Source organism: Natator depressus, chromosome 4 (genome assembly GCF_965152275.1).
Source record: "Natator depressus isolate rNatDep1 chromosome 4, rNatDep2.hap1, whole genome shotgun sequence".
NCBI lineage: Eukaryota > Metazoa > Chordata > Testudines > Cheloniidae > Natator > Natator depressus.
The window spans coordinates 91700352-91714762 of record NC_134237.1 but is presented as its reverse complement, the minus strand read 5'-3'; the positions used below and the strand labels follow the sequence as shown (position 1 = coordinate 91714762).

At 43.7% G+C, this 14411-nt stretch overlaps 1 protein-coding gene across 1 annotated transcript in view; it reads right to left on the bottom strand.

Annotated features, from left to right (window-relative positions):
• Nucleotides 1-14411, bottom strand: part of NFXL1 (nuclear transcription factor, X-box binding like 1) — an 88060-nt gene that overhangs the window by 57123 nt on the left and 16526 nt on the right. Inside the window, exons 8-11 of the mRNA XM_074951453.1 lie at nucleotides 13836-13950; nucleotides 13290-13414; nucleotides 11452-11574; nucleotides 7939-8029 (exon numbers count right to left, since the gene is read on the bottom strand). Of these exons, the coding sequence (XP_074807554.1) occupies nucleotides 7939-8029; nucleotides 11452-11574; nucleotides 13290-13414; nucleotides 13836-13950 (454 nt within the window). The remainder of the gene's footprint in view (nucleotides 1-7938; nucleotides 8030-11451; nucleotides 11575-13289; nucleotides 13415-13835; nucleotides 13951-14411) is intronic.

Genomic DNA, 14411 nt, shown 5'->3' with positions numbered 1-14411 from the left:
CAGTGCTGAAAATGTTAAGTAATGCACGTTGGAAAACTAAACCCAATTACACATACAAAAATGATAGGCTCTAAATTAGGTGTTACCACTCAAAAAAAAAAAAAAAAAAAAGATTTTGGAGTAATCGTGGACAGTTCTCTGAAAATATCTGCTCAATGTGTAGCAGCAGTTAAAAAAGCTAAAAATGTTAGGAACCATTAGGAAAGGGACAGATAAGAGGACAGAAATTATAATGGCACTATATAAATGCATGATATGTCCACACCTTGAATACGGCGTGCATCTCTGATCTCCCCATCTCGAAAAAGACACATTAGAATTGGAAAAAGTACAGAGAAGGGCAACAAAAATGGTTAGGGGTATGGAACAGCTTCCATATTTGGAGAGATTAAAAAGACTTGCACTTTTCATCTTGAAAAAGAGAGGACTAAGAGCGGAGACCGATAAAATCAGGACTGGTATGGAGAAAGTGAATAAGGAAGTGTTATTTACCCCTTCACATAATACAAGAACCAATGAAATTAATAGGCAGTAGATTTAAAAACAAACAAAAATACAGTAACTCCTCACTTAAAGTTGTCCCGGTTAACATTGTTTCATAGAATATCAGGGTTGGAAGGGACCTCAGGAGGTCATCTAGTCCAACCCCCTGCTCAAAGCAGGACCAATCCCCAATTAAATCGCCCCAGCCAGGGCTTTGTCAAGCCTGACCTTAAAAACCTCTAAGGAAGGAGATTCCACCACCTCTCTAGGTAACCCATTCCAGTGCTTCACCACCCTCCTAGTGAAAAAGTTTTTCCTAATATCCAATATCCTTGTTACGTTGCAGATCAATTAGGGAACATGCTCGTTTAAAGTTGTGCAATGCTCCCTTATAACGTCGTTCGGCAGCAGCCTGCTCTGTCCACTGCTTGCAGGAAGAGCAGCCCGTTGCAGCTAGCTGGTGGGGGCTTGGAACCGGTGGGGACCAGCAGTCCCCCCATCAGCTCCCCATTCCCCTAAGTTCCCTGGGCGGGCCCAGCAGGCTATCAACTGCAGACAGTTCAGCTGTCCCTCTCCGCACTGCCATGCGCTGCTCCTGCCCTCTGCCTTGGAGCTGCTCTCCAGAGCCTCCTGCTTGCTATGTGGGGGAGGAAGAGTGTGTTTGGGAGGGGAGGGGGGCGGCGGCAGCGCGCGGGAGAGAGAAGAGAGGGACTAAAGTCAGGGTGTCTCCCTCTGCCCTGTTCCTGCACCCTACTTACCCCTCCTTCCATAGAGGAAGGGGACACACACACACACACACGACAGGGCTCAGGACGGAGGGCGCTTCCTAGCAGCAGCTGCCTCAGCTTGCTGATTATCTTAAAAGGGCAGTTTACTTAAGAGTGGGGTCAGCGTACTCAGCCCTGGTCTACACTACGAGTTTAGGTCGAATTTAGCAGCGTTAGTTCAATTTAACCCTGCACCTGTCCACACGATCAAACCTGTTTTGTCGACTTAAAGGACTCTTAAAATCGATTTCTGTACTCCTCCCCGGCGAGGGGAGTAGCGCTAAAATCAACCTCACTGGGTCGAATTTGGGGTAGTGTGGACGCAATTCGACGGTATTGGCCTCCGGGAGCTATCCCAGAGTGCTCCATTGTGACCGCTCTGGACAGCGCTATTAACTCAGATGCACTGGCCAGACAGACAGGAAAAGGGCCAGGAACTTTTGAATTTCATTTCCTGTTTGGCCAGCATGGCGAGCTGATCAGTACAGGTGACCATGGAGTCCCAGAATTGCAAAAGAGCTCCAGCATGGACCGAACGGGAGGTACTGGATCTGATCGCCATATCGGGAGAAGAATCCGTGCAGGCAGAACTCCGTTCCAAAAGACGAAATGCCAATATATTTGCCAAAACCTCCAAGGGCATGATGGACAGAGGCTACAACAGGGACACACAGCGGTGCCGCATGAAAGTTAAGGAGCGGAGGTAAGCCTACCAAAAACCAAAGGATGCAAACCGTCGCTCCGGGTCAGAGCCCCATACATGCCGCATCTATGATGAGCTGCATGCAATTCTAAGGGGGCCCCTACCACTACCCGTGGACACCTGCAAGGGGGGAGTCTCACGCAATAGGGATGAGGATTGTGTGGATGAGGAAGATGAGGAGGAGGTGGTGGTTGAGGATAGTGCACAGCAGGCAAGCAGAGAATCCCTTTTCCCCAGCAGCCAGGAACTGTTCATCACCCTGGAGCCAATACCCTCCCAAGGCGTGCTCCCGGACCATGAAGCCAGAGAAGGCACCTCTGGCGAGTGTACCTTTGTAAATATAATACAGGGTTTAAAAGCAAGCATGTTTAATGATTAATTTGCTCTGAAGACTTGGGATGCATTCACAGCGAGTATAGCTACTGGAAAAGTCTGTTAACGTGTCTGGGGATGGAGTGGAAATCCTCCAGGGACATCTCCATGAAGCTCTCCGGGAGGTACACTCTGTGTTAGCCTCAAGAGAGTGATATCATTCATGGTCACCTGGTTGAAATACAGGAAATTTGTTTAAGGGGACATTCAGAGGGTGCCTGTTCCTGCTGGGCTGTTTGCCTTTGGCTGAAAAGAAATCATCCCCACTGTTAGCCACACAGTGGGAGAAGGCCTGTTCATGGTGAGCTGTTCATGTTCGGCCGACAGGGAACTTCCCTGATACTAGCCACGTGGTTGGGGGGGGGGAGTGTGGGTGTGAAGAGATTATCCCAGATAATGGAGGGGGTTCAATTGTGCTGCACATTCACCCTAAAACAGCAGCCCCTCCTTTTAAATGGCTAACCCAACGGACTTTGCTTGGTATGGGAAAGGAGGGAGCTACTGTTTGAAACCGTTCCATGTTATGAAGGTTGAAGAGGCTGAACCCTTTGCCTTACCATGGCTGTCTGCAAGCCTAATTCTGTTGCCCAGCCAACTGTGTGTGATGTCTCACACCAAACCGACAGGCACTCAATGTAAGAGGCAAAATGCGACCTTGTACCAAAAGCACATGTGCTATGTAATGTGAATCGCTTGATTCAGTGTGAAATAGTCTTTCCTTTGTTCTCTAAAATGTATCTTTTTAAATATTACTCCCCTTTTTCCTCCCACAGCTGCAAATGTTTCTACGCTCCCCCCGTAATCTCCGTCCCAGAGGCTAGCGCAGATTAGAATGTGAAAAAAACGCACTCGCAATGAAATGTTCTCAGAGCTCATGCAGTTCTCCCACACTGAAAGAGCTCAGCAGAATGAGTGGAGGCAGAGTCCAGGAAAGCGTTAAATGAACGCGATGAGAGGAGGGAGGAGCACAATGAGAGGAGACAGGATGCAATGCTGAGGCTAATGGGGGAGCAAAGTGACATGCTCAGGCATCTGGTGGAGCTGCAGGAAAGGCAGCAGGAGCACAGACCGCTGCTGCAGCCCCTGTATAACTGCCTGCCCTCCTCCCCAAGTTCCATATCCTCCTCAGCCAAACGCCCAAGAACGTTGGGGGGTGGGGGAGGAAGAGGAGAAGGGGCTACGGGCACCCAGCCACTCCACCCCAGAGGATTGCCCAAGCAACAGAAGGCTGGCATTCAATAAGTTTTGAACTGTAGTGTGGCCTTGTCCTTCCCGCCTCCCCTCATCCACCACCCCACCCAGTGCTTCCCTCCTCACGCACCCCTCCCAGGCTACCTTGCGAGTTTTCCCCCCCATTTGTGTGATGAATTAATAACGAATGCATGATTTTGAAACAATGACTTTATTGCCTCTGAAAGCGGTAATCAAAGGGGGAGGTCGGTTGGCTTACAGGGAAGTAGAGTGAACCAAGGGGGCAGGTTTTCATCAAGGAGAAACAAACAGAACTGTCACACCGTTGCCTGGCCAGTCATGAAAAGTTTTCAAAGCTTCTCTGATGCGCAGGGCGCCCAGCTATGCTCTTCTAATCACCCTGGTGTCTGGCTGTGTGTAATCGGCCGCCAGGCGATTTTCCTCAACCTCCCACCCTGCTATAAATCTCTCCCCCTTACTCTCACAGATATTGTGGAGCACACAGCAATAACAATGGGAATATTGGTTTTGCTGAGGTTTAACCTCGTCAATAAACTGCACCAGCGAGCTTTTAAACATCCAAATGCACATTCTACCACCATTCTGCACTTGCTCAGCCTATAGTTGAACTGCTCCTTACTTCAGTCCAGGGTGCCTGTGTATGGCTTCATGAGCCAAGGCATTAAGGGGTAGGCTGGGTCCCCAAGAATAACTATAGGCATTTTAACATCCCCAACAATAATTTTCTGGTCTGGGAAGTAAGTTCCTTCCTGCAGCTGTTCAAACAGACCAGAGTTCCTGAAGATGCGAACGTCATGCTCCGTTCCCGGCCATCCCACATTGATGTTGGTGAAACGTCCCTTGTGATCCACCAGTGCTTGCAGCACCATTGAAAAGTACCCCTTGCCGTTTAGGTACTCGCTGCCAAGGTGGTCCGGTCCCAAGATAGGGATATGCGTTCCGTCTATCGCCCCACCAGAATTTGGGAACCCCACTGCAGCAAAGCTATCCACTATGACCTGCACATTTCCCAGAGTCACTACCCTTGATAGCAGCAGCTCAGTGATTGCACTGGCTACCTGGATCACAGCAGCCCCCACAGTAGATTTGCCCACTCCAAATTGATTCCCGACTGACTGGTAGCTGTCTGGCGTTGCAAGCTTCCACAGGGCTATCGCCACTTGCTTCTCAACTGTGAGGGCTGCTCTCATCTTGGTATTCATGCGCTTCAGGGCAGCGGAAAGCAAGTCACGAAGTTCCATGGAAGTGCCCTTATGCATGCAAAAGTTTCGCAGCCACTGGGAATCATCCCAGACCTGCAACACTATGCGGTCCCACCAGTCTGTGCTTGTTTCCCAGGCCCAGAATCAGCGTTCCATGGCATGAACCTGCCCCATTACCACCATGATGTCCAAATTGCCAAGGCCCGGGCTTTGAGAGAAGTCTTTGTCCATGTCCTCATCACTATTGTGATCGTGCGGTCGTCGCCTCCTCACCTGCTTTTGCAGGTTCTGCACACACTGCAGGATAACGTGCGAGGTGTCTGCAATGCTCACAACAGCAGCGGTGAGCTGAGCGGGCTCCATGCTTGCTGTGGTATTGCGTCTGCAGGAGAGCAGAGCTGCAGCGGAAGCGGTGATGACGACGGATGCCAAGAGAATAGATATTTATACAGAACGACAAGAGGACCTGGGAGGTGGATTCATGGCACCAGGAGAGCAGAGTTGCAGTGGAAGCTGTGGATGATGACGGTTAGCAGTCCTACTGCACTGTCTGCTGACAGCAGTACGGCGTCTGTGCGGAAAAAAGGCGCGAAACGATTGTCTGCTGTTGCTTTCACGGAGGGAGGGGCGACTGATGACACGTACCCAAAACCACCTGCGACAATCTTTTTGCCTCATCAGGCATTGGGAGCTCAACCCAGAATTCCAATGGGCAGCGGAGACTGAGGGAACTGTGGCACAGCTACCCACAGTGCAACACTCCGAAAGTTGACGCTAGCCACGGTAGTGAGGACGCACTTAGCCAACTTAATGCGCTTAGTGTGGACATACGCAATCAACTGTATAAAATAGATTTCTAAAAATCTACTTCTATAAGATCGACCTAATTTCATAGTGTAGACATACCCTCAAAGGAGCAATGCGCATCTCTCTCTCTCACAGACACACACACGGTGTGTGTCTGTCTGCCATGCTGTCTCCCCTCTCTCCATTCATAGAATTATAGAATACCAGGGTTGGAAGGGACCTCAGGAGGTCATCTAGTCCAACCCCCTGCTTAAAGCAGGACCAATCCCCAATTTTTGCTCCAGATCCCAAATGGCCCCCTCAAGGATTGAACTCACAACCCTGGGTTTAGCAGGCCAATGCTCAAACCACTGAACTCGTGCTGCCTTGTAGAGTGTGAGGCTACATTAACAACAACGAGTTAACCCTTGAGGGCTCAGCCAATTGCTAGTTCATCATTTAGCAGTAAGGCATTCCCTGGGAAATATCCCACCCTCTGACTCCTCCACCTCAACCAAGGTTCACAATCATCGCGGTGTACCAGTATTAAATTGTTTGTTTAAAACTTATACTGTGTGTGTGGTCTTGTCTCGTGAAAAAAAATTCCCTGGAACCTAACCTCCCCTATTTACATTAATTCTTATGGGGAAATTGGATTCGCTTAACATCATTTTGCTTAAAGTCGCATTTTTCAGGACCATAACAACAACGTTAAACGAGGAGTTACTGTACTTCCTTACACAACGTACAATCAACCTGTGGATCTTGTTGCCAGGGGATGTTGTGAAGGTCAAAAGGGTAACTGCATTCAAAAAAGAATTGGATAAGTTTATGGAGGATAGGTCCATCAATGGCATTAGCCAGGATCGTCAGGGACACAATTCCATGCTCTGGGTGTCTCGAAGGGCAGGTCGACACTACAACTTTACATTGGCGCTGCTGTAGTGGTGGTGTGTCTGGTGAAGACGCCCTATGCTGACAGGAGACAGATCTCCCATCGGCTTAATAAGTCAACCTCCACAAGAGGCAGTAGCTATATTGGAAAGAGAAATTCTCCTGTCAACATAGGGCTGTCTACATGCAGGGTTAAGCTCAGTTTCACTAAGGGTTGTGGATTTTTCCCACCCCTGAGCGATGTAGTTACACTGGAGTAAGTATGTAGCGTAGACCAAGCCTACACCTTTGACTGCCAGAAGCTGAGAGTGGATAACAGGGGATGGATCATTCAATAAATAGCCCTGTTCTGTTCATTCCCTTTGAAGCATCTGGCACCAACCACTGCTGGAAGGCAGGATGCTGGGCTGGATGGACCATTGGTCTGACCCAGTATGGCCAATCTCATGTTCCTTTGTAACTGGGATCTGGGGCTGGTGGAGGGAACTTTTCTTAGGTTCCTTTGTCATGTGTTTAGTAACTAGTATTTATTTTTTCCTAACAGGCAAAATACCAAACACACTCATCGTCTATCAAAATAAAAAAAAAAATTGGGGCCCTCTAGCATAGGGTTTCTCAACCCATGGGTCAAGAACAAAAAATGGGGTCACCAGAATTTTTCAAAGGATCATGTGGCAGCTCCTTTACCATGGGGCTAGCTGGACTTGCCTCCCTGCTCCCGGCATTGCAATCTATGGGAATCCAAGCGCCACTCACATTTAGTCCACTTGTCATGACGACAGGAGTCCAGGTAGGCCAAATTTTAATGAGTAGGACCGCAACCCTATGAGCCAGATCACAATTCCACTCTCACAAGTCCAGTCAGGAGGACAGGGCCAAACCTGAGAAGCACTGCAATCCTGGAGTTTGCAATGCCTGGAGCAGAGTGCCACACCCAGCCAGCCCCACAGCACAGGAGCCGTAGGATCTGCCACTGTAGAGTGAGTGCCAGGCAGGACCCAACCCCCACTGGAGGGCAGGATCCAACCAAAACCACCCCCAGACTATTTACTGGTTCTCAACAGGCCATAAACATTTACAAATGGCTCATGAGCCCCAAAAGGTTGAAAACCACTGCATATTGTGTTTTAGAAACCACCAAACATGACCACATGAACAATATGTAGATATAACTAGGCCTCACACATTGCATATTCAATAAACACAGTTACTTTTGTAGGTTAGTTTTTCTTTCAAAGACCAAAACAGTTATTACGATAGGTATTCCCTCTCAGTGGAACTTTGTCAAACAAAAGTTACCAGGTAAGAAACCCTGAGACTTGGCTGTCATTGTGCAAAATGAGAAGATCCAAATACCAGTTCCTTACTTATCCCTACCCAAAGAGGCAGACCGACATCCAGGAAAGGAAGACAATTCTTCCAGGCAGCATGGTTGGAAAAAACCCATTCTAGTGCCAACAGAAACAATATTCCAACAAAAAGGCATCAATACAACAGGAATTTTTCAGCATAGTCTTACCTCTGTGGCAAACTGAAGGACATTTGTGATTTCTACACCCTAAAGTCCGTCCGCAGAGCTGATCACAAGGTGGACAGTTTCCAGAACAACACTATAAAATAAAAAAAAAAAACCATTCCACGGAACTGGGAATTATAAAATAGCCAACATGTCATCTTCTTACAATGCCATTCATATGAGAGACAGCAGAAGTACAGAAACTGAGCGCTTGTAATAAAAGATGACACTTTCAAATGACTTCCTAGTGTCATTTCGATACATTAGCAAGATATAGATCTTCTAATAAAAAAAGCCCACACACCTATTAGGATGAATATCTAGAATACTTTTGCACATGGCTGACTTGTGAAGTCATTTTAGACTTAATTACTGCACAGTTTGTGTGACTGATTGTCATTAGCCTGGGTCTCCCGCAGCACTCTCCAAGATCTGTTTTTCCATCATCTCTGTGCCTGCAGCATGGGAATACTGCTTACGCTCCTGTGGGATCTGTGGTCCATTCACTGTGCTTATTCTCAAGTGTGTAATACTATCCGTTCTGCCCAGTACAGATGTATCAAGCAGAACAAGTGAATGGACTCCAGGGTAGGAGACAGAAATCCCTCCCCCTGTGAAAGAACTGAAGAAAGAAGGGATAGGGTTAGCAAAAGGAACTTGGGCTTTTTTTTTTTTGTTCAACTCTTTGTTCTCTTCACTGTACCGAAATTTTTAAAATGCTTCAAGAGTGTGCCAGTCAAAACTAAAAACCAGTTATCTTTACCTTAGTGTGACAAATCCAAATTTTTAAAAAGTAACTCAAATGAAAAAGATTCAAATTTTGCCTGATGGATCTCTTTTTAATTGGGCTCAAATACCCAAATGTGTAATTGGTATACATTAGCTGTTCCATGTTCTCCCACCCACATCATCTTAAAAAATGTCAATACTAAAATACCTCTATTTCTGAAATATTTACTTTTAACATTTAGAGGATAACTAGTCAAAGGTAGGAAAAGGGCCCAAAGGAACTGGAACTCCCTGCTAACTACAACATTTCTTGTTCTTCGTCTTTAGAGAAAGAAGAGAATTACTAGGTCACCTAGTCTACCCCACTGAAAATTCAAGATTGCTCCTTACAATACATTTACTTGTGCTTTGTCTAGTCTAGTTTTTAAAACTGAACTGCAGAGCTGAAAAATGTCTGTACCTTCGTCATTTATGATGCATATAGAAAATCTTAAAATTTTTCTTTTGAGGAATGAAGGTTGTTTGTCTTTTACATTAGAAGTAAAGACTCAGCATCTCATCTCCTCTTCGTTGGGAGAACGAAGGAAGGGGAAGGCTGCAGCTCAGACGACAACTTTTTGTGACATTATTCCGGTCCTTCAACAAAAAGAGGAATTAACCCCTGATATTTCAAGTGTTAGAAAAAAGTTTTGAAGTGTCTGAGGCAGCCTTTGTATAGCATAAAGTAGCAGTGCAGACAGTAATTTTGCTCAGCAGACCATCTTTAAAATAAGTGTGCTTGAAATAAAAAACAAAACAAACACCAGCTTGTAGACTCTTCGAGTCAGAAACTCCACCTTCCTATGTTTGTCTAACACCTCACAGATTCTGGATACTACAATACTACTACTAAGACTGCTGAAAAGAAACCCATAAACCAAAATCAAGCCAGAAATTCACCCACACACTCAAAACACATAGTTAATCTGGTCATTTTCGTTAAAAATGACTGGTTGGGTCACTGAGGACATCTGATAGGCAAGCTACCAAAAAAGGGAGGAAAAATAAAAAGACTGCTTCTTCTCCTCTCTAATATCCTATGGCTCCCTTACTGCATTCAAGGACATTCTTAAGGACGACAAAGAACAAATAATGATCAGGAAAAGATACAATTTCAGGCCCCTTACAGCTTTCCTCAGGTTCCACTTCTGAATTTTGCTCTTTCCAAATATGAATGATACAATGGGGGTAGAGTTACACTTATTTGCAGCAGTCAAATCTTTAAAAAAGAGTCAGTTCCCATTTGGGCTGAGGTGTTTGCCTTTGCATACAGAGGAACATTGGGAGTTTTAGTTATAATAATGAAGCAAGCAATAATCAAGCAAAACGCAACTTGGAGCCTCTTGACTATTAGTGCTCTCTCTACATACAAAACTGGAAATATGCTTCTATGCATATTTAATTTGGCCTCATGGATCTACATATAGCAAATATAAGAAAGGAGAATTTTGAGAAACGGACTGCCTAAACTGATTTTTATAATCAAATTCTAGTACAGCCGCTTAGTGCCGCACCCGCATACGCTGAACACAAATGTCAGGAGCTATGAATCTCTCTAATGGATGATCTGATGTATAAGTGTACTCCAACTGCAACAATGATTATATTTGGGAGTTTTCATGTTTAAGTTTACTAGATATGAAATTATTTCAGAGTTGAGCACAGACTAAAACTTCTACAGCAAATTTTTGTTGTAATGCCGCCACATGAGCATACTATTCAACTCATACTGTAGATTTTTTCCATTGTGAAACTTCCTAATACCTAAACCACACTAAAATTGTATACAAATAAAATTCTCTGAATGATCTCTGACAATTTTATTACTAAATGTGTACCCTGCCCACCAATATTAAAATCTATAACACCAGCACTGCTGGTGTTCTTACAGATTTTAATATTGGTGGGCTAGGTACACATTCTGTACCTACTAACATGTTACAGAAGAGCCGAGAGATACAGTACAAAAGAAAAATCATTAAGTATGCTGTACACTTTCACCACACACACACACACACCCCTCATTCTTTTCAGACATGAGCTCTTCCTTTATGTTAACAAAAGGAATACAGCTGGGTTAAGGTTTAGATAGGCTGCTACCCTGTTCTTTAATACGCAAAGAGGCTTGCGGGGGAGGTGGGGAGGATATTATTTCTATTAACATTTAGATGAAGATTTTCTAAGTCACAAAAGGTAGTTTAGGCACTGAAGTCCCAATGAAAGCAAAAGTTGATCTACTTGGCGACTAGCTCCCTTAAAGCTGAGTAAGCTGCAAAATCTACTAGGTACCCTCTAAAGACAACTTGCCAACAAATTAGCCCCTCAGGTCAACAAGAGACACTTTTTGCAAAGGCTATAGATGTTCTGAGACTTTTGAACAACTTTACTGTCAATTTAAACCTTCAAAAACATATGCTGAAATAGAAGAGGAAAGTTATTTCAGAAAAATGGAGACAGTTAATATCAAAATATATTCCCAGCAGCATAGCTAAAGCAACCTGTGTTCTTCGGTTTTGGAATTTGCCACAGAAACTACCCTATGCTGCAGATTGAGCTTTTATTTATTAATTAGCTAGCCCTTACAGTTGAAAGAAAGCCTTCCAAATGTAAAACAAAAAGGTATGTTGATGCAATGCTACATTTGTACAACAAGAATATAAAACTGGACCAAAAACTGAAAAAGAGCCACATTTAGAACTTTAATGATTGCTGTGTAAGTGTACTGTTAATACACATTTTAACACTCACCTTTCTCTTACATTGGTGCTTCTGGCAATCACGAATTTTAGTACACTTTGTCTCACACAGATACGGTTTATGACACGGCATGCATTTAGTATGCTTTCCACAACGACACTGCTTTTCAACTTCCTGGGGTGGGGGGGAGGGGAGAAAATGACGACATTATAGTTGGAAGCTAAAAAAAGAGTTTTCTACTAAGAACCATAAGGCAAACTGACTAATTTTATTACAGTATCACCCAGAGACTGCATTGTGTTAGGCACCATAGAAACATATAAGGACACTGTCTCTGCTCAGCTTACAACCCAAAAAGACAAATGACTCAAAGGTGTGAGGAAAGGGGATACAAATATACACAGTTTATGTATAAATTAAATAAGCAAGCTTATCTGACCCTCTTTCCAACTACCATACATTAGCTAGTATCCCACAGGCATTGTAGCTGAGATTATCTGAAGGCGATAATGGAAAGAGGATGGGGAGTAACCTTAAAGATCAATTGAGAGAGCATTCCATGCATAAAAGGACAGAGTGAAAGACCCCAGCACCCAAACAGAGGATATAGTCCCAACAGATCCCCTAATCATCTATGACTAAGAGGCAGAACTGAATATTCATAAGGCCCACATTGTGGTTTTTAAAGGTCTCTAGTTGCAGCAAAATGCCATGCACAGAACTATGGCACTGAGCTCAATACACAAATCACTTCCATGCTCTCTGAGCTGCAGTGCTGCACACATACATCAAGGGAGGGTAAATTAGTCCCTTGGAATGCCCTCAACTCATGTGCTTCTGCTAGACCAGAAGCAACATCAAGTGGCTCTGAGTAAGCCATGTCCAATTAGCCTTATCATAGACAGTATAGTTGTTGGGAAGGCATGCCTTCAATGGCAAGTTGGAGGGAAACCTCCTTCCAAATTGCCATAAAGTGTTTTCAAGCCAACTTATCACTAGAATTCTAAACGGAACCACAGATCTCCAGGTTGTGCCAAAAATAAAAGGGGCAACGAACATACATCTTAGGTACTTATATAGCCTCCATTACTATAGTATCTGAGCACCTCACAATCTTTTCATGTATTCATCATCCTCACAAGCCTCCAGGGTAATACTATTATTCACAATTTACAGATAGGAAATTGAGGCAGACAGACTAAGTGATTTGCACAAAGTCTGTGGTGGAGCAGGGAACTGAACCTGGGTCCCTAGTACTCAAGCCAATGCCCTAACCACTAGACAGTCCTTCCTCTCGGTCATGTTAATTAAAAACTTTACCTATTACGAATAGCTAGTTTTAAAAAAAATTCATTTTATTAACTTGTGTCTTATGCAGCTTGTTTTTCACATTTAACTCAGCTTGGACTAAATAAATAAGAAGTCAGTTTGATTTCTACATTCTCATGCCTTGGGAAAAATTTTATTTGGGTTAACACCCTCCCAGGGAATGCCTAAAAAAAGAATTCAATACTGGAAACTTACAAAAAATAAAGCCTTTTTGCCACCCACATATTTTAAAATTTTGGCCTAAAAAAGTTCTCAGCATCACTTTAGCAATGTTAGTAGCCTATATTCCTTTTCTTATGGTGGAAGATGTGCATTACCCACACAGGACTTCCAGTTAAGTTTGCTCAACTACCAGTTCAAACTTGCCTTTAACATGGCTTTTAGAAACTGGTTAGGTCAAGACAGGGTGTAATGCACTTTTCTGAACACATTTACCCCAAAAATCTTGTCTTAGATGGGTGCTTTTAGTGACAGATATGCCAGATTCTTAGGAGGCAAAAAACCTTTATTAGAGTTACAAAGTATTTAAAAGCCACATGCTGGAAGAGATTAAAACTAACCTGTCTACAAATTTCACAGGGACCTCGATGACAACGCTGCGAACACCTATGGATTCCACATTCAAGAACTTTGTCACAACTATCTCCACAAGTAGGTACATCTTCCGTACAAGGCAAAAAAAACACTAAAAGAAAAGAGATAGCACATGTACTAAAGAAAACACACAAAGATATATCTAGATATGCAGTTGACAATTTGACTTGTATTTTCTAGCTTCACCCTCTCATTTTTAAAGAAACTACAGAAAATATATACAAATATATTGAATTAAGTTAGTACCTCTATCATAAAATCATAGTTAAATTAAGTAATATCAAACTTGTAAAGAATCAAGCAAGAAAGTTACATAAAACTTGCAGCTTTCATTGCTTATTGAAACCTGCTAAGTAATTGCACTGCAGAAGTAAGCCGTTGACAATCACTACCGTAAAAAACATTTATAAACCTGAGCTACAACATTCTCCTGTAAATTCATACTAGTTGGGGAATGTTTGAATCCTATTACAGCAAACAGATGTGCCTCAATGAGAGAAAAAAATCCTTACTTGATTTCTCACACGGACAGGGCCTTTTCCCAGATCGAGGACATTCGCCACAGGGACCAGAGTGACAAACTTGTTCACATGTGTGATTACCACAAGGCAAAGTTCTCCCACATACCTTAAAGAAAAAATAAAACTATAATACCTCAACAGCTGACAGTGAGCAATTTAACAAGATAAAAGGACGCAAAACCCAATGGGATTGTGAAGGAGAAGGGAGTTTTTCCCCTGAGCTTTGAAAGTAGACTTAAGCTACAAATTAAAATCAGAAGTTCTGCATTGTCTTATGAGTGCGCTCATCTTTTGCTTTCCTTCAATTTAAGGTTTTTACGATCTACAGTGTCAGTTGTAGCTCTGAGCCACAAATATTGAATCATTCTTAGAAAATTGATTAAGCTTTTCATAGTTGCTATTAGTAAATAAACAAAGCACTAGAGCACATACTAAGCTGTGTTTCATACTTGTTTAAGATGGCAACAGAAGTTTCTCTCAAAAGAATCTAAAAGTTACTCAAAATGATGGGGACTGAAAGTAAAGTTTACTACCATCATAAGCAAGCAGAATTCCAACATAGTCAAC